Source organism: Lepisma saccharinum, chromosome 15 (assembly GCF_977018435.1).
Source record: "Lepisma saccharinum chromosome 15, izLepSacc3.1, whole genome shotgun sequence".
NCBI classification, from domain to species: Eukaryota; Metazoa; Arthropoda; class Insecta; order Zygentoma; family Lepismatidae; genus Lepisma; species Lepisma saccharinum.
The window spans coordinates 79,485,851-79,510,380 of NC_139243.1; the positions used below are offsets into that span (position 1 = coordinate 79,485,851).

A 24,530-nucleotide genomic window follows, 5' to 3' on the forward strand; every position below is an offset into this window, starting at 1 on the left:
CGATGTAACCGGTCTAAACTTTGTTTTGTTTTTATTATGTCTTAAGCTATATACGCACATGTATTATTATAATAAATTATAATCAGGATATATCCCGGCTATTCATTTAAAACTCAAATACGAGTTGGACTACCAGAATTATTGAACAAATTATTGTTGAACAAACATGTGGACCTCAATGGACTTCACAGATGGGCAAAAAGAAAAGGAACCAAGTCTCTCTGCCCGAACCTTGAGATATTAAAATCATGTTCTACTGAGCTACTAAGGTAAGTTGCACCAGTGTTCCCACGTCATTGGTGACTAGTGCAGCGCTACGAGGACTGGAGCATAATTTTTGGCACCACATTGCGGGCTCAAGGAGAGTTGAGTTGGTGTTTTAAGTCCACTTAATGCACAGTAAGGCTAATCAGGACTGGACCTACGGTTTAAAGTGGGATCTGAACCACTATGTGCCTCTACCGGGTATCGAACCTGGGACCCCTTGATTACAAGGCGATGACGCTACCACTGCGCCATCCGGGAGTTCAGATGACCAAATACTTACAGCAAGTGCAAAGTAAAAACCCTTTTATGACTGGGAAAAACTTAAAGAAACAAATTGAAAGTTGGTAGATTTTCTTACCGAATCATAAAATTCCATGCAGCAGAATGCCCACAGAGATATGTTCATCAGCAAAAGCATTCCTGCACCATTATTTGGCAGCCTTGTCATAACAGCAGGATAGATGAAATATAATGGAAATATAAAGACAAAAAGGAGAAACCTGAAAAAAAAAAAATATGTATATTGCTCTCACTTTATCATTAATGATATACATTGAACAAGAGAATGCACACAATTGAGTACATAGGAAAGGAAATGTGAAAGTTACAGCCCCTATTCCCTCAACTTTTCCACAAGTTAAGAACATCGGATACAAATAAAAATGGAAAAATGTTTCAGTGATAAACAGTAGAATAAACCAAGTCATTCAAAACATTTTTCACTGTTCTTCAGTGTTATCAGGAATAAACATTTCTTCATAACTGTCCATGTTACCACACTTTCCACCACAACTGGAATACAAAACAAAGTGTGGTAACATTGACACTAAGTAAAACTTTAGTAAGATTGCACATAAAAGGCTTAGTCAAATATGAATTACAATTTGTACCTAGTAGAACACTGCCATCTGGTGGAGAACAATTGTGGTATTGGGAGGTTGGTGACACTGTCCAAAGGTAGTAGTTGCATCACCTCTCGGTTATCACTGTGTGTCATTAGAATAATAGCAAAGGAAAGGTGCACGTGAGCATGGAACAACACGTTGTAATCAAATTCCTCACCACAGAAGGCTGTAAACAGTTTGAATTTGTGTCAGATTGAAGCAACAATACGGTGATAATATGCTGTTGTGCACAAGTTGTGCAGTTTCATTAACAAGGATCCAATGAAGGAAAAATAACTGCATGCATGCCAGCCCAAGATGTCCTTAACACCTGATTTCCTGATTGCCCAATTTCTTCTTGGACTCCCAAGAGCGTGATACAATCCATGCAGAATATTATGCAAGGCTTCTCAAAGGCCCGTAAAGACCACCATTAGGAAGAAGAGTAGAAGGTCACAAATGACGGTGTCATTTCTGCAGGACAACACTCGTCCACATGTGGCTGCATGAAGCATGGCTACAATCCAGAAACTTAAATGGAACCTTGTCCCACATCAGCCATATAGTCTATATCTTTCACCATCTGACTATTACCACTTCAGTCACCTCAAGGAACATCTGAGTGGACATAAGTTTGGCAGTGAGGATGCCATTCATGCTGTTCGGGAGTGGGTACACCTCCAACCAAAGGACTTTTTCCTGAGTGGCATCTGAAGGTATCTGTAGCGATGCCAATATGGTTTCAATAAAGGAATTACAGGTATGGATCTATTTACTCATTATAATTCGTATTTGCCCAAGCCTTGTATGTTATATTCTTAAATGTCCATGTTTCCCAGCAAAATGCTGTTTCTTAGCTTCTCAATTTTATTATGATTATTGATAAAAAAAAATCAATAATATTGATTGTATTAATATATCAAAAGCATACCGTGTCATTGCTCTACCACTGAGCTACCGAGCCGGCTTGGCTTCGCCTGATTTTTCACTCTTGCTGTTTTCTCTGTGTGGAATCGTCTCTGCCAGTGGTACCGCAATGGGATCTGTTGCCTTTGAAACACTGTAGACATCAATGTTGCCTGGTTCCTCCCAGCATAGAGATGTCAATTCATTAAATTAAATAGAGTAATGGCACGGTATTCCAGAGACCCGGGTTTGAGTCCTGGTGGAGCCTGCATTTTTCGCTGAAAAATCTACGTAGTTCATCTCCTGTGTGTGCCTAATTTAAAACCTTTAGCAGCTGGACCTCTCCCATGCCTATATTCTCGTTCATGCCAGCGAGTGCATTTTCAAGAGTGCTTTTCGAACTTGCCGTGAAGTATAAAAAAATCGTAACTCAAGAACAAATTGTCGTAGACAGATGAAATTTATTTTGTTTTCTTTCTTAAAGACAGGAATTTTAGCAGAGGTAAAATTTATACATTGTGCCTTCCAATAATTAGTGTTAAACGAAGAAGAAAATTGAATTTTTTAAAAAAGTTGGGATACGGCACACCCCTGTAGCCCCCTCAGTAGACCGAAGAGAATGAAAAAATGTAGTATGTAGAGTTGGTATCCTACAATGGTGCAAAATTTCCTTGAAATCAGACTGATACTTCTTGAGTAAAAAAATAATAACATTATATATAGCGGCAGTGTTGCCAGCTTCAGGACAATGTTCGGAATTTTGCTTCTAGAATCGGCCCTATGGGTGCTGGATGGACCAAATTTGGAGGAAAACACGAAAAAAGACCACTCTATGTAACGCACATACCACAACTTTGGAAACAAAAAAGGAAATTATAGGGTTCCAAAATTTTGCATAATTATGGAAAATTTTGAAATTTGGCCCTTACCTCCTGGACCTTAATTTTCGGATGTTACTTAAAATGTTGCTTTTTACCCATTCTTACATTCAGAATTTAAATTGTTCAAAAAGATGCACAAGTTCTGCAGTTATAGCCTTTTATCTTCAATTTATCCCATAATAAAAGGGAAACAAAGGGCTCTTTCAAATGGCACTATGGATGTATTGTTTTGTAAATCCAGTATATAGTACTTTTATATGTAAACTAACAATCAAAAACGACAGAACTGAAATACAGTGTATAGTTTTCAAGAAATGACGCGTTAATTGCTGCCGTGTACTAACATGTGGTCAGGGCAAATTTCAACAATCAGGTCTTTACCCCGTGTCTCCCCTGAATCCTTATTTCGGACATTGCTTAAAATGTTTATTTTAACTCATTCTTGCTTTTAGAATTTATTTTTTACAAAAAGATGCAGTAGTTTACAAGTTATAGCCACTTTTAGAAATCTATCCCATAAAAAATGGCAATATCAAAGGAAAACGAAGGAAAACAAAGGACTTTTTCAAACTTCACTTGTTAATAGCAGTAACAATGGATGTATTGTTTTGTTATTCGAGTGTGTCATACCTTCGTATGTATACTACAGATAAAAAAAGATAGAACTGAAATATAGTGTGTAGTTTGAGAAATTGCACGTTAATTACTACTGCGCACTGCTGGTCGAAATATCGACCATCCGGCGTTAAGGGGTTTACATGTGGCGGTCAAAATTTTGACCGTCAGGCGGCTAAAGGTTAATGGTTTCTGTTGTGTTCCATTAATTTTAGTGGCCACTGGCAGTATCCTTGAGACAGAAATCTGTATTATAATAAAGAAAAAATTGTGGATAAGTGAAGAGATTATATATTATTGATTGTAGAATATTGACCATGTTTAAATTACAAATAAATGTCTTCAGTATTGATATTGATGATGTACATCAAGAAGTGTTAACGTGATAGAATTGCAATAAAGAAATTACAACGCAAGGAATACATAGATGCAAGAAGAAATACCATTCAAATGGTCACTCACCATACAGTGCAGTATGAAAAGAACATGGAACCCGATGCCCCTCTCATGAAGAATGAAAGCTGTGCCCCACGGCTCCTTATGTTGTAGAGAAGTTTCGCTCCCTCGTGAAGCATTTCAAGGAAGCCAACACAAACTAGCGACATCAGACCAAAGTGTATGCAGCTGAAAGAAAAAGATATGTATGTTGCACAAAGTTATTCTAGCAGTAAATACATTACATACGAATACAGTCCTTTATTTGCGTATTGTGTCACTTCAATATGGCCCATACAGCGGCTGGAACTGCATCCTTTGCCGGTAAATCTGATATACGAATCCCCTCAATTCAAGATAGTACATGTTTTGGCTCTCCAAGCCGAAGTTTCAAATTTTTTCTTCGGTAAGCCCATGGCAAAATACTACTGGTTATTAATATATCCGAGTTCAGGGACATTAAACAAAAATATCACAAATCAAATATCTAACTCTAGTACTCGCAGTAACCGAGTTATGACCATTTGAAGTTGACAAGGTGCTGGCCAAAATGTAACCCCCCCCCCCCCCTCCATAATTGGAAAACTTAGAATATTTCGAGGCTGGAATTTGGTATCCATATCAGGAGTAGACATATTCAGGGTGCCACCTGGCAGCTGAATTTTGAAATCCATTTTTAAAAAAATTCTTCTCAAGTTCACTAATGCATTACCTTCTTTTTTAAAAAAAGTAACGAGTACAGCATGTTTCTTTCTTAATGTTTGTGTGTTTTCTGTATCACTTGTATCATTAAATTAGAATATTAAAACATGCTATCCTAATTTTAAAATCACGAGTAATATGGTAGAGTTGGTCATATATTAGAAAGTATTGCATCGTTATTCATGTTGCTACCGGTACAGCTAGGAAGGCCAATCTGGTGCAAGAATTAATTACCTTTAATTAGGGCTGAGCTGATATCGGTTCGAATTCATTTACGAATACCAGGTGATACTTTTCCGGCATATTGGTCTTTCACAGGGCCCACAAAAATGCTGCGCGACACTTTTGCGGAGTCTAATCATCCTGGAAATTATGCAAAATTTATTTTTATTTTGCACCAATTTTGCATGAAAAACTATATTTTATAATGACATAACATCAATTTTCATATTCTGATGAAATTCTTGAAAAATTCCTAAGAAAATTTCTTGGTAATTTGATGCATATAATTGCAAAAGAATATTTACACAAAAATATTGATCAATATTTTGAACATTTTTTTTTATTATTTCAATTTTTCAAGTATCGGTATCGGTAGGAATCAGTAAGAGAATCATTATCGGCTCAGCCCTACTTTTAATCCATTAATTAATAAATTAAATGTTAAAAGATAACATTTCAAAATGTGTAGCTTTATCTTAGTTTGATTCCTGGCTCTTTTAGCATGGAAAAAAATGGAAAGAAAGAAAACTGCTGGTTCCTGAATTATTTTTAGTTTTGTGTACCCCTTGCTGTATATTACATCCATTAAGGTAAACCTATGTACAAAATATCAGGAAATCTGGAGAGGGCTAGGTCAAAAATGTCTCTTTTCTGTGGCATTTTGGCATGGAATAACGCTATGAGAAATGATCCAAAGTGGCACCAGCTCAGCTCATGCCTTGACCGGGGCTCAAAAATGGCACCTCTGACTTTACAGCACATGTTGCTCACCACTATGCCACAAAGGCTGACTTGATTTCTTTAGGAAAGAAACGGGAAGAGGTAGAAGGAACAAAATCTTATTTTACACAAATAAAATGCTGTACGAAGTACAGGGTGATCCATATCAGATGTCAGAAAAGTAAACCGTTACACATAAGAAATTATATTTGAATTCATTATTGCCTGTTAATGGTGCATACATGTGTGCGAGAGTCACAAGTTTCGTGTTCCAGCACATTAGCACTAGACATAACGTGCAACACTTGAAAAATTTGCAAATCATACAACTGCCTGTGCACTTACATCCCTTTGGCTTAAATGACAACAAATGGCTCAGCGATACGTATATACCTCTTGTATATAACAGTTTACTTTTCTGATACTCAAATATATCACCCTGTAATATAAGTATGGATGTGATAAGGGTCACCCAACCTTAAAATTTGTGAACAGCTTCCTATGTACTAAAAATTACAAACACTATTAAAACAAATTATAATACACTGTATCTTACGTACCTGATTGAATAACTGCATGCAAGGAACACCAAGTAACATGACAGAATAACAAACTTCACATCAAAACCATTCTTGCTTGTCATGACGTACATCTTGTGCACCAGAAAGGCATACAAAATGGAAAAGTGTAATGAAAGGTCCTGCACTACTTTATCATCATTCATTTGAACGACTGCAACTTGCAGAGATCCTATTATTTCATTGGCACCTGATGACACAAGCAACATCATGCAGAATATTGTACTGACAATGTAGAAAGTTAGGAACCAACAGCTTTCACTCAATCTACCTCGCTGAATAAAATCCAAATTTCTTTTTGCCATAAAATTCTGAAATTAAGGAAAAAAATATGTTTATATATTTACCAAACGTTTCAGATACAGTACAGAATAACCATTTTACACTGAAACAGTAACAGCAGAAAAACAAAAACAATAGAGTACAATGGAACAGGAAAAAAATTAAGATTACACATTCATTGCTAACGATTTTCTGAAATTGTGTTCTGGTAAGAATATGTCAACATCTGGAAGCATGTTATTATGAGAGAAAGCCTGTAGAAAAGAGAAGGTAAAGCCTCTTAGCAGGATTGTAAAAGAGCTTTATGTTGCGGGTTGACTGTGTAGGGACTCGTAGATGAAATTTGCTGATCAGAAATTTGGGTTTAATTTTGCTGTTCATGATTTTATGCAAGAATTTTTAACGATAAAATGTGATTTTATAGTTATTATTATTAGTATTAGACTTAGCTTTGCTTTTTAACTACAGTTCGGTTGAGATAAACAGATTTCAAATATTATTATAGATTTTAATGTTTGAAGGAAAGAGTAAACAATTACCTTTACTTTCTTTTAGGGATGGGACCGATTAATCGGTACTCTATCGGTATTGGCCGATATAGGCATATCGGTGTATCGGTTTATCGGTAAAATTACCGATTATTTTACCGATCCGATATATCGTTTATTATCTGATAATTTAGTGCAAAATTCTGCCATTCTGTTGTAATTTTTATGGATAATATCCATGCCCTACTTTCTAAAAAAGTAAATGTCTAAATATGCAATTTATCTTGCACTGCAGTCACCTTGAAACACACATTTATTAAAGAGGTCAGTGAACCTTTCACGTTCTTCAAGGGCCATTTCTAATTTTATATCGGATCGGTAGAATATCGGTTATCGGTATCGGTAAATTTTATATCGGTACTTTATCGGTATCAGCCAAAATTTCATATCGACCCATCCCTACTTTCTTTTATTACAGTAGAAAACTAAGAAATAACTTCACAAAAAAATTAAAGGTTCACACTGATTCACTGGTGGTTCTTGGTTTACATGAGTAAACCCAATACAAGAGTTGACACCAGTACTTTAGATTATCTTGGTAAAAGAAATATAAGAAAAAATCACTCTCACATATATTTATAAAAATAACAAATTTAACCTTTTTACTCACGATTACATGGCCGGCCTTTAGAAAGAATTTGCGCTTTTCAAACTTTAGTGAGATTTTTTCATCAGAAGATCAAGCTTGTGGGGATTAAAACAAGAGAGCTCTCGACACTGGGGACCACTTCACTAAAATCCTCGTTGTTCAGTCTTCTTTTTCCGATGAACCTTGGTGTCTTGCCGCTGGAGAAAACCCTTCTCTGCAACATCGGCTTCACTGAGTGATAATCTGTTAAACTGCTGCAGACAGAGTTAGTTCACTCCCGCACGATCTCTTTTCCGGAGAGCCTTAATGCCGATTTAACGTTTCTAGTGCCTCTGCAAACAACGGCGGACTAGCGTGGTCTGTCTTCCGACTGAAGACACTAGTTTACCACTTCGCCAGAAGAAAAAGTCCCCGGAGGTATGCAAAACTCAACATACAGAGCACTAACTTGCGCGACCATCTTCCCGTCAACATCTCCGCGCCAACTGCTGTAACTTCTCCGCGCGAAAACCCACGTGCGCTTACTTCCCTTTGTGTACCGGACTCAGTCTATTATCTCAAAAAGGGGTGTTCCAATTCCTTTTGCTTCTTTCTTCCTGGAACGTTCTGTAAACAATCTGTTACAATTCATGTCTGCTAATTCGCGATGTGTGTGTGGTGGTTGGATATTTAAGACAGACATAATATCTGTTTCGTGAAGATGCCTCAGAGAAGGTATTCTGTGACGAGCAATGGCGAGGAAAAGGTTGAGGACAGAATCAATTCGGGAAAGATGTTTTTGGAGCCATGGTCCGGATAGGGGAGCAGTATTCAAGAATAGGGGAGATAAGGGATTTGTAAAATATGCTGATGGATGATTGGTTTTGGATTTCATTGAACCTGTAAAGAAGACCGAGAAGACGCATTGCTGTTTTAGTAGCATTTGTAATGTGCTCATTAAAGTTTAGTTTTTCATCGATGATAACTCCAAGATCTTTTTGTGAGAAAACTATTTTGATGGGATTGTTTTCAAGAGAAAACGCAAAATGGAGTTTCTTTCTTTTTAGAAAAATGATGAGACAGGTGTATTTCTGGGCATTCAAGTCAAGTATCCACTGTCGACACCACACAAGTAGTTCTGTAAAAGCTTGCTATAAGATTAAAGAATTGTGTTCTGATGAGATTTCTTTCAGGAGTTTGTCATCGGCAAACAGAAGTACATTTATAGGGAGAGAAGACAGTCTGTCTGGGAGATCATCCATGTATAGAAGAAACAGAAGTGGGCCTAAGGCACACAACTGTGTAACATACAGTGTCCCAAAAATATTGTTTACACCTTTTGAATGTTAATAACAGAGAAGCTATTAAAGACAACTTGACTGGATTTTTGTATTTGATGCTGCGGTATGTACGTTGTGTGTGCGAATGCATATAGGAATTATATTGTTTATTGTTTCATGACAGCCAACTAGGCGGTAGTTATTAGTGTACACAAAATTACAGAGGTAAGCAATATATATTTTTTTTTTCAAGCAACGTTACAAGTGTTGAATATTCACCCAGATCTCAAGATTTAGAACCATTATATTTCTACCTATGGGGAATGGGTCTGCTGTAGGGCACACTCAGCATCCACCATATGCCAAAACTAAATTCAAAGAGCTCTAAACCTGGCTCTCCTAACGTAACCACATATGTATTATTAGATCTAAGCAGAATTATAGGTTGGAGCTCTTAGCATTTACTTTTCGTGGAAGTTGGGTGTGCCCTGCATCATACCACAGACACTGGATGACTGAACCATGCAACTGGGACTACCTGTGCTTCCTTTCCCATGGAAACCATACCTGCTGTTTCTCGATCTGTTCCACAGTCTTCCAGAAGATGTATTGTAGCTAATGGTGGCCATATTGAACATTTATAACTTTAAGGTGACCCCAGAAAAAGTTCATACTTGCTGTTATTAATGTTCAATGAGTATAAACACTATCTTGAGACACAGTGCACGAATAAACTCAAGCAACACTAAATTAGTATAAAATTGCATTCACTTACGTGAGTATGAAGTTTAGAAAACAACGTTTCAGGGTACAACTGCCCCCTTCATCAGGTTCTCATTTTCTCTAGGCACTGACCATAATTCCACGTCACTAAGTGTTAAAAAAGGATTAGTATTTTGTAGAGTATTTGGAACTCTTTTTGATCACGTTTTCGAGCTTCTGGTGAAATACTCTAATCAATATGCTGCAAAGAAAAATCTTCTTGGTGATATTACAGAAAAGGAAATGAAGTGTTTCATTGGTGTGCTGCTTCTTAGTGGGTATGTCGATGTTCCTCGGGTTCGCGTGATTTGGGAAAAGAACAAAGATACGCAAAACGTGTTAGTTGGAAATGCATTATCTCGCGACAGATTCAAGTTTATAATGCCAAATTTTCATGTGTGTGACAAAGATAACTTGGATAAGAATGATAAATTTGCAAAAGTGAGACCACTCATTGACGAGCTCAACAAGCGATTCTTCGATCACACACCTCATGAAGAGTATCACTGTGTAGATGAAGCGATGGTTCCATATTTTGGTAAGCATGGATGCAAACAGTTTATAAAAGGAAAGCCCATCAGATATGGCTATAAAAGATGGACATGCGCAACAAGGAAGGGATATGTTGTGTGGATGAGTCCCTATCAAGGTGCAAAGTACAGAGTTGAAGGTCAGAAGAACAATAATCTAGGCAAAAGCGTTGTCTTGCTGTATGCAGATGTGCTTCACAAATTTGGAAATTTTCCCTTTCAGCTCTTTTTCGACAATTATTTTACATCCATTGAGTTGCTTGAAGAACTGCAAGCAAGAGGTATTAGGGCTACAGGGACTCTTAGGAATGATCGAATACGTGATGCCCTGTTGCAATCAGCAAAGGAGTTCAAGAAAACTGCCAGAGGTACTGTTGACTTCGTAAAACATGAAGACAAAGGAATATTGATTGCAAGGTGGAATGATAATAATGTGGTAACAATGGATTCAAATTATTCCTCTGTACATCCGGTGCACAATATAAGTCGCTATTCTCAGAAAGAAAAGAAGCTTTTTTTTTTCTTGTATGTACGCATTGCCTGCATGATAGAAGAACACTGGAATAAATTAAATAATGAAAATGGTAACATAGATCCAGTGTGGAGTTTTCTTTTTCACAAATGGAGTAAGCCACCATCTTTAAAATTTAATGTAACAGAAAACATCAAGAGACTTTGTGAAAACAATGATGAATTTGAATTACCTGATGATATTTGGGATTCATAATTTTAAAAAATCTAAAATAAAAATAAAATAGACTGCTTTTTTCACAGTTAAGTTGCTATATTACAACAATGTAACATTGACAACATCCATTATATAACAGATTATTTTTGTTTAAAAATTACTAACCATTGTTATAACTGTATCTTTAGTCAAAATGAAAATAAATGTCTGATGAAAGGAGCGTGTGTTCTCCTGAAACGTCACAAAGAAAGAACTGTTTTCTTATGCTTGTAATAACCGTAAACTACAGGAAAATAATAAGAAAAGAAGCGTGTGATTGTAAAGCAACCACACCTTATCCACATACAATAAGTACATGGGAAGTGTGGATCGCGCAGACCAAAATATTGCTCTTTATAGAACCTCAGTAAGAGGGAAGAAATGGTATTTCAGCCTTCTCTCACATTTCCTTGACATGTCAGTACAAAATGTATGGCAATTGCATAGACATAACAAAAAACTGGACCACCTCACTTTCCGGAGAAGAATTGCCTGCTATATGTTGCAAAGAACTGAACGTACAGAAAAATCGCAGGGAAGGCCATCACAGAGACTAAATATAGATACATGGTATGACCGTCTTGATCACTGGGTTGTTCAACAGGATAAGCAAACCAGATGCAGACAGTGTCATGCCAAAACTACTACCCGATGCATGAAATGTGATATAGGACTGCACGTGAAATGCTTTGTGCTCTACCATACAAAAGAAGTCCTATGAAACACTGAACTACGGTGAAAATTTTATTCCCAATGTAGCAATAAGCCATAAATTCAAAACCACAAATGTCTGTATATTTACTAATTTGTAGGACAAAATGTATCAAACATAGTGTATAAATACAAATGTGCATACCTAGCTACATTTTTCACTTATATTCCAACCCTGATTGTAATATGTCTGCTGTAGTAAATAAGTATTGTGCAACGTATAGTCTGGTAACAATTACTGTCATGATTAACTTTAATAGAAACATTCGCCTCCTTTTGAGCCCGACGTCCTACATATAGGACATAGCATAACTTGTAGCATGACATATGTATTGCAGCATAATTCATAAAAATGTGTTCATTGACATCCAAACGTTACAATGACATCTGATTTTGAGCAAAAACTATTTTTTTTTTCACCGGCTTATCTGGGTTAAGTACTATTTTACCCGAGAAATTATAGAAAGTAGCTTATGCGAGCATCCGCGCTTTGCAATGAGTGGCCACTCTTGGTGTCCAGTTTTCTGACATGGAGTTTTAGCGGATGCCATGGGAGACTCGAAGGGAGATTTGTGCTTGGGACAAGATTTGCTACATGATCAGGTGTTGGGAGCATTTTGGGTGTCCTTTTAAGGCCCAAGTTCCTTTTGTTTTATTGCGATTTCATCATGCTATGAATGCAATTTTTACATGGTTCGATTTCGCTTTATGTCTGTTAACACATACTGCGGTGTTTTAGCAATCACTTAATATTTCGTTCAATATGGTTAGGTTAGGCAGGTTAGGTTTAATTCCCTTAGCATTAAAATAAAGTCCCTAAATGAACTCTACTAAGGTTCCGATTTACTTCTACATTCATTCCACGCTGCTATATATTTACTGTCGCTTGTCGACAGAGAATATCTTGTCCATGAGAAGTGCGTAAGGTAATTTTCAAGTTGTTTTTTTTCAACATAAATAACTTTTTCGAGTCCAAACAGTGATCATTACTTTAAGGAAGGTTCAAATTTCGTGTGACAATGATTTCCAAAATTCTACGATAATTAGTCTTTGTGGTAGGAGAAATCATAAAACAATCGAAACTGTTACCCATTTTAATGCTAAGAGCACTAAACCCGACCCACCTAACCTAACATAAAGCATTTAGGGATATTTTATTAATGCCAAAAGACTTAAACCTAACGTAACACCGAAAGAAATTAACGACGTATTACTTCTTCGTACATGGCAATGACGTGTCTGCACAGACAAGAGTAATGCCACAACATACAACTGGTATCATCTGGCCACAGACATTCCAAATTATAGCTACACAAGACCAGAAAGTGATATCGTATAAGGGAACGATACGATATAATTATCTGGGCCTGAAAAACTTACAAATATATCCACTCCCTTTAAACAGTCTTCAGTATTCCATTGCACGCCACACAATTTTCACCATGGGGAACAGTCTTCAACTTTTTTACGATTTCACTCTTGCACTTACATATTCATGCAAGTATTGCGAATTACATTGGCAATATTTACGATTCACAGAAATAATTTCACGGAAACAAATTATCATTATAAAGTTTCGTGTTGATACATTATGTTTACTTACATCAATATACTTAGTAAAGACAAGTCGTAATGCACCCCATAATAGTGTTAAAAACACAACAGTGACCATAAGTTCATCATTTGATTCCGTGAATATATTTTTCAAATTTTTCAACGAATGGGGAAAGACAATGTGTTTGTTATAAAATACTCTTTGTACATAACTTTTCAGGTCTGTAACTATATCGGTAACCGAAATTTGACATGAATTAAATTTCCCTTCGACCATCGTTTCTACCGCCATTTTAATCAAATTACACACAGACAGATTACAGATCTTTTCCGCCGATACTCGCCAGATGTTCACAGTTTACAGACGATTCTGTTTGGCCAATGAGCAGTTCTACTGGCATTCGTTATTTACAGAAGTTTTGATTTGATTGATTGGTTGATTTTGGTTTATTTTACTTCGTTTTTCTGCTAATTTTGGTTAATAGAGAAGATGAGTGATGATCTGATGAAATTTTTGAAGGGACACTGAAAATGAATAACCATTCTCATGCTATTAGCATAGGTTGAAGACGTAGGTTACAAAGGGTTATTCGCAGCAATGGTTATGAATAGGGGGTGTGCGGGATCCCGAAAAGTCGGGCCCGGTATCGGAAAAAAAAATTCCCGTCCCGATCCCAACTTCGAGAAATGAATTCGTGAAATACCGAATGGTCATTTTTAAAAGTCGTCCATTCTCGACGTTTTCTGCATTGTAAATGTTTGCAACTTATCGAAAATTATTAGTTTTTGTACCAAAAATGCAAAAACAATCACTTAAAGTGAAAATGACGTGTAGAATTCGAGATTTCCAGAGCTTCGGAAAATTTTGAACATGTCAAATTTGCCGTCCCCCACCACACCCATAGGATTGCATAGGATATTATGCGAGGATATTTGTATCAAACGATGTTGTCAAGATAATCTGTGATTGCGTTCCGTACGTTTTGTCACAGACAAGTGCAATTGGTTTTGTTGATCAACAATCATCTGGTAATAGGTTTTGGCACGTCGTGTGTTAAAAATGGGGAATCAGAATCACAGCTATCGAAGAGTACACCCCATGCGCTCTAGAAAATCAAGGGCTCAAAGATTACGTCGTGAACGTGAAAAGCAAGAACAGGCTAGAAGGTAAGTATTATTTATATTTATTAAATATTTACTATTGAACGAACACATCTCACTTCTTCGTTTCGTCATTTTTAACATTCCTATTTACCCATCTGGGTACTACTTTACTATACCAGAGACACCTATCAATGATTTATTTTGCAATTTTTTACATTGCTAACGGACTCTTCTGCATCGCGGAACATTTCTTTAGTTGAAATAATGGTAACACTTTACTATACCAGAGAATTCGAGATTTCCAGAGCTTCGGAAAATTTTGAACATGTCAAATTTGCCGTCCCCCACCACACCCATAGGATTGCATAGGATATTATGCGAGGATATTACATATACATATAAATATACATTATATACATTATTTTCGTTAGAAATTCATTATTTCACCTAAAGAAATGTTCCGCAATGCAGAATAGTACATTAGCAATGTAAAAAATTTCGAAATAAATCATTGATAGGTGGCTGGTATAGTAAAGTAGTACCGAAATAATGAATTTATAATGAAAATAATGTCTATTTCTGACATTAACGACTTACTGTTGTTCCTTATTTCCCACAAACCATCCACGGGTAGCCCCAAAAATCATTGATGTTAGCCCAAAAATTCACGATAGCCCCACGAACCATCACGGGGACGAGGTATGCCTACTAGGTTAGATTAGGCCTGTTAGGTTAGGTTCCATTAGCACTCCTTTCGTTCAATTTAGAATATGTGGACAACATCGTGGCGGCAGCAGCAATAGCGCATCGGAAATATATTTTCGTAGAAAACCACATGCATTCACATTAAAATAGATCAAAACTACATTCCCGAACATCAACAACGCTACAGAAAATGATTTGTGTAAGTACTTTCTCCTGTAAATTTGAAGAAATCCGTCTCCGGTATAGTAAAGTGTTACCTCTATCTGCTTCGCGGAACATTCTTTAAGGTGTCCTTACGTTTTTTCATGAAAGTAATTTCAATTTTTGACATTTCGCTTGCGTGCACCTTCGTAGATCATTACATTTTGCAATTTGCAATTTGTAGCTGACGGATACCCCCACGAACCATTCCAATAAGGTTTGGTTAGGTTAGGCAAGCATAGTTAAAAAAAAAAAGCAATGGCAATTGTGCATCTGTCACATATTTCTATTCAAAAATACATGATTTCCTGGTCAAATAGATTCAACGATGAAAGAAAATACATTGACTAACGTTGGAAACCTTAGAGAAACTCATTTCCTTAAGTAGTTTCTTCTGTATAAATGAAGAAATGTGTCTCCGATGTATGAAACTGTTACCCCTTCTTGCATTTTATGGGTAACCGATGGGAGTTAACAACACTGCATGCTCGTCTTTGTGTCCGCGTTGTGAATGCGTGTTAAATAACAACAGGTTCCAAAAATTTCTAGATAGTGTAAAATACATTTATCCCCAGTGTTAATTCAGTGCATCGTTCAAAACCGTGCTAGCAGACAGCTGGCACTCCGGCATCTTTTAGGGTAAGTAAGTTTTTCTTTTTACACTTTCTGTTCACGATAGCCCCACTAACCATTCACGGGAACGAGGTATGCCTACGAGGTTAGGTTAGGCCTGTTAGGTTCCATTAGCACTCATATCACCCCTAAATATGTGCTTCATCATCAAAAAATGTCCTCATTACGTTCAATCACGCATATCCGGACAACATCGGTTTTTCTTGATTTTCTCCTCCAGAAAATTTTTCCTTGCCTTGGGATTTAGTTTGTTGAATTCCTTATACAATAACCTTTCCAACGATATGTGACACGTATTCCTTAGGAAAAGGACGTAAACTAGACTGTTATCCAGCAATTCATTAATGGTCTTCCTTTACGCACAACAATCTGGCTACCTTGAATATTGACGTCAGACGAGGTGTGCCTACGAGGTTAGGTTAGGCCTGTTAAGTTAGGTTCCATTAGCATAAATACAAAGAAAAAATAATATTTTCGCTAAAAGAGATGCGTTACCTTGTCTTGCCTAACATGAAAAAGCTCTCTCCCATGACGTCAGAACACAATGTTGCTAAAATGTTGTGTGATAAGTGACACCCATTCTGGGAAAATGTCGTGTTTCGTGAAGCTGCTGTTCTTAGGGTAGGGTTATGTTACATTAAGAAAACATAGTTTATTTCGTTTTTTCTCGATTTCCATGCTCGACCACCAATTATTACATTCAGATTCGTGATTAGGAGTTCACAACTAGTGAGTAGCCGAAATTTCATAGAAATTGGAGAGTGGTCCGGTATTGTAAACTCGTTCCGAAACGTTACGTAAGGTTAGGTTAGGCAGACATAGTTTGAAAATGGAGTTTCCTTTCTTCACGATTCCGTGTTGAATTACAAATCCACTGGATCTTCCACACCCGGTATGAATTTCACCACGCATCCACAACATGTCATCTTTTCAGAAAACAATGGCGTGGTTGGAAACAGTGACAGGAGGTTACATCATCAAACGCACACAACATCCGCTTAACGTACAGGAAGCAAATGATAGCAAAGACTATTGTGTGTCAGAGAATTAATTTTCAAAAAAAAATTAATTACTTTCCGCTATGATACATTCACACATGACAGAAAACACCTTCCACGTGTTAGACAATGCTACAGGAACTTATTTCCGTGAGTACTTTCTTCTGTAAAAATGAAGAAATCTGTTTGTGTGTAAATTTTTACCGAAATTTTTAAAGAACAACAAATAATGACAGCTTTTTCTCTCTATATATATAAAGTTATCTAAGTTGTTTTAAATACTGGTGAGGCGACCAAAAATTACCAAATACCATAACTAACCATAACTCTAGAAGCAAGAATGACTACCACCTAAAACAAAACAGACTGCAGTTATCAAAAAAATACATCACTAAATGCTGGAATCATCATCATCATCCTTTGCCGTTTCCTGGGTCGGCATAGAAATCTAGCCTCTCCAACTTTTCCACCACTCCTCTCCTTTCATGATGTTCAAATCTTGTCCTCTTCTCCTAACACTCTTTGCTATCTGCTCTTCCCACCGACATCTTGGTCTCCCCCTTGGCCGTATTCCCACTTCTTGTGCATGGTAAGCTCTTACTGGTAGTCTTTCTGCATCCATCCTCTTCATATGTCCGAATTATCTCATCTCTGCCTGATCGATCCTGTCCTGCAGCTTCACCACACCCACTGTCTATCAGTTCTCCTCATTCCTTATTCTATCCCTTTTAGTCTTCCCCAATATACTCCTTAAAAATGTCATCTCCGCTGCCTGCATTTTTTTTGTCTGTCTCTGTCATTGTGCAAGTCTATGCTCCATACGTAATTAGTGTTATATATTACCTTCTTGCACTTCATAGGTATTACATCCATGTTCCATATTAATCTTTGAAAGTTTTGATATAGTCCACCACCCATTTTAGATATTTGAAGCTCTCCACTACCCTCAACTCTTCCATGTCCATCTTTATTTTTGGTTCCTCAATGCTGGATTATGGTTTTATAATAACCTGTAACGAACCTGAGAGTTTAAGATTTTATATTTGTAAGAATTTAAGATTTTTAAAATGTTTGTTACTTCAAATAATGTGCAAGTTGTCACAGACAATTATAGTTAGACTGATACAGTTGTAGTTTGAACTTTTATGTATGTTTATAATTACGTCAAAATCTGTTCGTGTTGACGTCACTTTCTAATCTCAGCCGAGGAAGTGAACCCACTTAAATGTTCCTCACCTGACGACAGTCGGTGTTTGAAAAAACAGGTGAAGGTGAAGAATCAACAAGAACTTGGTAACAGTTAATGGAATGCTGGAATAATGTAATTGGTAACTATTTTAGTTTCATTCTGGCTATACTCGAAATAATAATTAAGTACAGAAACTTTCGTGTATTTATGTTTGTCTCGTCCAACGTTAATTCTATATTATGAAAGTGTCTTTAGTGATTGTGATGTGATTTAATATGATATAGAATTGTTCCTCTTCAGGCAGAAACGTTAGCAAATCTGTGCCTTGCTTGTAAGTACACATACGATAGAAAATATAAGTGCTTATAAAAACTACGTTTAACTTTGAAAACTGTGTTGTGTTTCTTTTCTACTCAGCAAGCCCTGATGATTTGCAGATTCTCATGTTCCTGACTAAAGTAGTAGCGGACTAACTTTGTGATGACTGGTGTACAACCGGGGGACGTTGCATAGTTATTTTGGCACACCAACGTGGGGCTCGAGTGCACAGTTATTTTGGTACAATCGTGGGAGCTTAAGTGCAAAGTTATTTTAGCAATTAAAACGTGATACCCGATTTAGTGCATACTGAAAGTGTTTGTCCATAGAATTCACGAAGGTGATATTGAAAGTCCTTGGAATTCACGAAGGTAAAAGTGTGATAGTGAAGTGAAGGTATTAACTGGTAAGAGTCATAGACGGTGTTGTAGAATGGAGAAAGACGCGACAGGAATGAATCTGCGAAGCAGAGGAAGAACGACAAGGGATGCAGAAACCAAGTTTGGATGCTGTGATGATCTTACCAATGATAGGGAATTCTTCCAGTGTTGCCAATGTTTGCAGAGGTTTCATAGTAGTTGTGATGAGCAGGAAGTAACGTTGGCATCAAATAATGAAATGCGATGCACACCATGCTTGTCAGCACCAGAAACAGAACCAGAACCGAGCGTTCCTACCAAACCCTCATCAGATCACTGGCTACTTGATTGGTTGATGAAAGATAAAGCAGAGCGAAACCAGAAAGAAAAGGAGGATGAAGACCGTAGACAGAAGGATGAGGAGCGTAGACAGAAGGAAAGGATAGAGGAGGAGAAACAGCGTAAGAAAGAGATGGCTCAGATAGAGAAAGTTCGAAAGAAGGAGATAATGGAGTTTAAACTCATAGTTGAGTCTATAGACGAAAAGAGAAAAGAAGACTTAGATATTTTCCGTGCATTGATTGAAAACCAGGAAGAAAGGAGGATACAGGAAGATATGAAACTAAGGTCAGAGTTACAGGCTCTATTCTCTCAACATAAGAATGAACAGGTAGAGAGCATCAGAGGAGAGATAGAAAAGCTTAGTATTAAAGTCACTGAAAAGGTGGACGAAAGGGTAAAGGAAATTGTGGAAGAGCAGCTAGAGTTCTTAACAGTTCGGCAAGGACGGATAGGGAAGGAACAGGATCAATTGAAGAAGAATATGGAAACCTGCCTTGAAATTGTCCAGTCTGGAAGAGAATCTGAATGTGACCCTCGAGAGAGAGTTCAAGAATTAAAGAGTTCTGTAGAGTCATTTAATGTAGCACTAAAAACCTTTGGTGAACGGACAGAACTCATAGAAAATATAGTGCAAGAACAGAAAGTTGAAATAAAGAAAGCTGGAGAAAAGGTTAGTTTTCTCCATGAGAAGGCTAAAAAGATGGAAGTATCTCTTCGCTAAGAAATTCAGGAACAGACAGGTACAATTATAAGTAGGGTCAGTGAACTGCAGGAAAAGATCCATAACTTACAGATTCGACCAGAAACCTCTTCCGATATACTACCTGATGCAATCCGAAGACTGAACCCAGAAGCTACTGCCTATGAGCCTGCTGTTGTACTTCCAAACCCATTCTTCCACGGTAATACCACAACTTCTGATAGATGCAAGAGGTCTAGAGAAAAGGATAGTAATGACGGGTTTTCTCCTCGACGAAGAACAGAGTTTAAGATGCCCAGAATGGCTGATATCGCGAACATTCCTAAGTTTAAATTCGATATCGAAGCTCAATCTGCCGAAAGATATCTGCGTGAATTAAATGTCAGTTTCGACTTAATGCAAGTGCCTGAGCACTATAGATTGGAATTATTACCTCGGGTTTTCACCGGCAAGGCTGAGCATTGGTTAGCTGGTAATATGGACAACTTTGTGAATTATGCTGATTTCTGCGCACGCTTTAAGGATGAATTTGCATCAGAAAAGGCAAAACAAAGACAACTAGCGGCTGTGAGGAACCGAAGGTATTGTCGCCTGGTCCACGACAACTTAGAAAGTTTTGCCTGGAGTGTCTACGCAGCGTATAGAAACCTGGCTGACAATTTTAATGAGAGTGAAGTACTTAATTTGATCATTGGACAGTTGCCGTATCGCATTCGGAATCTTTGTCTGGCGCATGCTCCACGAAGTGTTGATGAATTGACACACTTCTTAAAGGACTTCGATATTTATGATGACCCTGATGCCTGGAAGAATAAAGAAGACCCTAAGAATAAAGAGGCTGCAGGCTATAAAAGTTTTAAGATCCGGAATATCCAAACGGATTCAGAAAGTCGAGGAGGAAATTTCTCACGACCTCGAAGATTCAACAGAGGATTAGGCAGGAGAGGTTTCAACCCAGATCAAAACCAAAGGCAGCGAAATTTCTACAGGCCTCGTCCAGAACAAGAGCGGAACTCTCCAGACGGATGGCGTTACCAAGAACGACGTAATCCTGCTTCGCCCAGACGGTACTCTCCACCACGTAGAGGTGACAATTGTGGTTCCTTCTCTCCAAGACATGACGTTGCCTCAGAGCAGGAAGAAGCAGTGGAGACTACTAGAGAGTTTATACACAACCAGCGATCCCAATCATGTCAAACAAACGTCGACCTATTGTAAGTGCCTCCTCTTCGTTTAGGCAAGTGAACTCGACGGGACGTAAAATACAAGGATTATATGTAAATTCTTTTTGCTGACCGAAAATGTATCTTCAGGCAGTCCAGTGAAAAAAAAAAAAATCCGTATGTGAAACTGGTGTATTTTCCAGAAGACTCAAGAAGAGAGTGTTAGATGGTAGACAAGTAGAACTGGAAATCGGTGGTCTGAATTTTAGCACCAAAGGATTCATTTAAGAAGGTGTTGGTTCTGACTTCCTCTGGCGAATGCTTTTTCCTGCACCAGGCAGAAATAAGTATTAAGAAAAATGCAGTTGATGTGTTGTGTGTTACCACTCCTGATCAAATGAAGGATGAATTCTCCAGATATATATATATATAAGTTATTTAGTGCGGTACATCCGAAAGGTCCAGAATGAGGATAGAATCGGGATGTATAAATCCGTAGACCTCTCAGAAAAGGTCCATATCGTAAATATTTGGATTGATTCCTATAAGCAGGAGTTATTGTATTGCTGGTGTGGAATTTAAAGGCATTATTCTAGAAGCACAGAAGCAAGAAGAGTGTTGAGTTTGAAGTGCTATAGGAAGGTACTGTTTCAGTTCATTGCTTATCGAACCCTATACCGTTTTCTACAAAGTCTTTCTGGAGAAGAAACTAGATATAACTTCTGTTCTATTAAATCATCATGCAATCAATCATTGCCTGAATTCACTGTTTATTGGTTGTTTAACTATTTTGGATTGTATTATGTTTTGGATATCACAAAACTACGTTCCTTCTGAGTTGTTGTCGAGTGAAGAGAAGCCAAGATTGAGTCATTCAATTGTCAAGATAAACTCTATATTTCAATGTTCTTTATGTACTCAAAATTTTTTCAGAATTTGTAAATTACAATTTCTTCAAAAATTTTTCCCGGACGAGGGGCAATTGTAACGAACCTGAGAGTTTAAGATTTTATATTTGTAAGAAGTTAAGATTTTTAAAATGTTTGTTACTTCAAATAATGTGCAAGTTGTCACAGACAATTATAGTTAGACTGATACAGTTGTAGTTGGAACTTTTATGTATGTTTATAATTACGTCAAAATCTGTTCGTGTTGACGTCACTTTCTAATCTCAGCCGAGGAAGTGAACCCACTTAAATGTTCCTCACCTGACGACAGTCGGTGTTTGAAAAAACAGGTGAAGGTGAAGAATCAACAAGAACTTGGTAACAGTTAATGGAATGCCGGAATAATGTAATTGGTAACTATTTTAGTTTCATTCTGGCTATACTCGAAATAATAATTAAGTACAGAAACTTTCGTGTATTTATGTTTGTCTCGTCCAACGTTAATTCTATATTAAGAAAGTGTCTTTAGTGATTGTGATGTGATTTAATATGATATAGAATTGTTCCTCTTCAGGCAGAAACGTAAGCAAATCTGTGCCTTGCTTGTAAGTACACATACGATAGAAAATATAAGTGCTTATAAAAACTACGTTTAACTTTGAAAACTGTGTTGTGTTTCTTTTCTACTCAGCAAGCCCTGATGATTTGCAGATTCTCATGTTCCCGACTAAAGTAGTAGCGGACTAACTTTGTGATGACTGGTGTACAACCGGGGGACGTTGCAAATTTCCCCAAAAATATTAAAATACTCCCCCCCCTCCCCCCCGAAATGTTAGCTATAAAATACTATTTGCTAAACAAAGCATTATATAATCTATCTGAATTTATGGCAAATACAGGACTAGACATTAAGTGATAATTAGGGACATTGAATTTTCGCAATGTGCGAAATCGTGAAATGTGAATAAAAAATGCAATTTTGAACATTCTGCACGTAACTACACTCCCAATGATGAAATATGCATGAGTTTTATTCGCGAAGTAATGCGAAATGTGTGCTTTTCCATGAAATGAACGCTCTTTCGCGAAAGAACCATGAAATATCATCAAATTAAGTAGAAAACATGCATAAACCGGCAATCGAGGTTGTGCGTGCAAACTGTCGATTTGTAACGAAACATTTGCTTAAAGTTTCCTACCACTTGCAGCTGAAGAAGGTTTTATCTTCGAGCACATCAGGAAGACGCTGCAAATTGGGATTTCCCATGCACATAATCTCAGTTCGAAAACTTCGCTCTGTACTAAATATGCAATATAGAAATGAAGTGATTTTGTGTTGATGTTTTCTTTTTGGTTGGACAGCTAAGTACTTGTGTATGTGTACAGTATATAAAAATGAAGTAGTTTATCAATTTATAGCTCTTTTGTATGTTGTTTCCTCTCATGATGAAAAAGTGTGTGCCAATTTTTTTTCCCCACCGCTGGTATATACCGCTGATGTAACATTTTATTTACCGCTCTCCTCAGTTTTTATTTACCTTAAATTTGTCTCCCTAGTAATAATACATCTAGTTATTAATTATGCCATATTTATTCATTATTATTTTTTTAACTTTTAATCTATTATACTTTTGTACTGTTTATAACATATATGCCCTCATGTTTTGAAATTCTATGTAGTAAAATCTCTTTTGTGTATGTAAAATTTTATGTAATCTTTTTAGGACATATCATATTTTGAACATCATATATCGTAAACTGTTTGGGGACAAAACTCTCAATACTCAACTTGTTACCAGTGGCTTTTCCCATGCCTATTTAACACATATCTATCTTGTCTTGTCTTGTACTGTATGTCTGAAGTCCTATACCCAATGTCAATAATGTATTTCTTTCCCAGGTATGCAGCAGAAAATCCAGATGCTCTGTTCTTGCACAACAATGAGGAACGCCCGAAAGATATGGACCCTAGTGTTAATGAAGATCATTCAGTGTCGACATCAGAATATACACCATCCACACTACATGCCTCACCTGTGAGAGGGACTACTTTGTCCTGTCTAAGCACACTACAAGAGACAGCTCCGTTCAATGCATATAAAAGTGTTAATTGTGAAGATAGTTCAAGTTCATTATCACCACTCACAACAACATGTAAGAGACTTAAAAAGGGAGTGCCTTATGGAGACAATTTTACTATTTGTGAAATGGGTCACGTAATTGAGCAGGCACGATTACTGGAGGTGCATTCGTATACATGCAATTTTGGGGGATCGATGATTCTTGTTGAAACAACACAGAATGGACTGGAGAGTAATTGCTTCTATGAGTGTAACAAAAGTGGATGTTCTCATAGGCGTACAATTAGAAGCATTTCAGGGAAAAATACAATTTCTATGAACATGGTTACCGTTCTAGAAGCCCTATCAGCTGAAAGTTCATACTCTGTTAAAGAAGAGAAATTTTCGTCCGATGAATGTTAATACATGAGTCAACCAACATTTATTCATCGCGAGAAATCTCTGGGCGATATTAAAGAAATGTAGAAACAGGGTGGATAAAAGTCATTATTTTTTTTATTTTAAAAATAATTTTTTATTATTATTTTTATTTAAATCAATTTTTTTTTACTTTTTATAAAAAATGGTTAAAATTGTTTGTATGGTTTTTGCACCATACATATAGATATACAGGGTGTTAATTTTGGTCCGTTTTTCATTGACGGTACATTGAATAGGCGAAAGTATCGCAATTTCTTG

At 37.0% G+C, this 24,530-nt stretch overlaps 2 protein-coding genes across 6 annotated transcripts in view; one reads left to right on the top strand and one right to left on the bottom strand.

Annotated features, from left to right (window-relative positions):
- LOC145999518 (uncharacterized) overlaps positions 1-13,484 on the bottom strand; it is a 56,519-nt gene extending 43,035 nt beyond the window's left edge. For 4 of the 5 annotated variants that reach the window (XR_014443413.1, XR_014443414.1, XM_083136479.1 and 1 more), the window contains exons 1-4: positions 13,222-13,484; positions 6,193-6,521; positions 4,016-4,177; positions 626-767 (exon numbers count right to left, since the gene is read on the bottom strand). Coding sequence is in view for 3 of the 5 variants with exons in the window: in XM_083136479.1 (XP_082992605.1) it covers positions 626-767; positions 4,016-4,177; positions 6,193-6,521; positions 13,222-13,464 (876 nt within the window). In the remaining 2 variants the exon portion in view is untranslated. Of the gene's footprint in view, positions 1-625; positions 768-4,015; positions 4,178-6,192; positions 6,522-12,998; positions 13,152-13,221 lie in introns of those variants that run through there. The other variant, XM_083136481.1, reaches the window with a different exon arrangement.
- A 690-nt stretch (positions 13,485-14,174) lies between these two features.
- On the top strand, positions 14,175-24,319 carry LOC145999519 (uncharacterized). Its single transcript, XM_083136482.1, has 2 exons — positions 14,175-14,339; positions 23,672-24,319. Exons 1-2 carry the CDS (start codon positions 14,233-14,235, stop codon positions 24,252-24,254), a joined length of 690 nt encoding a protein of 229 aa, XP_082992608.1. The 5' UTR covers positions 14,175-14,232; the 3' UTR covers positions 24,255-24,319.
- The last annotated feature ends 211 nt before the right edge of the window (positions 24,320-24,530 follow it).

Bases quoted from the DNA above. Each gene is read 5' to 3' on its own strand.
- LOC145999519 (XM_083136482.1), top strand. From the start codon at position 14,233: ATGGGGAATCAGAATCACAGCTATCGAAGAGTACACCCCATGCGCTCT. The intron at 14,340-23,671 runs GTAAGTATTATT...TTTCTTTCCCAG, and splicing joins AAGCAAGAACAGGCTAGAAG to GTATGCAGCAGAAAATCCAG.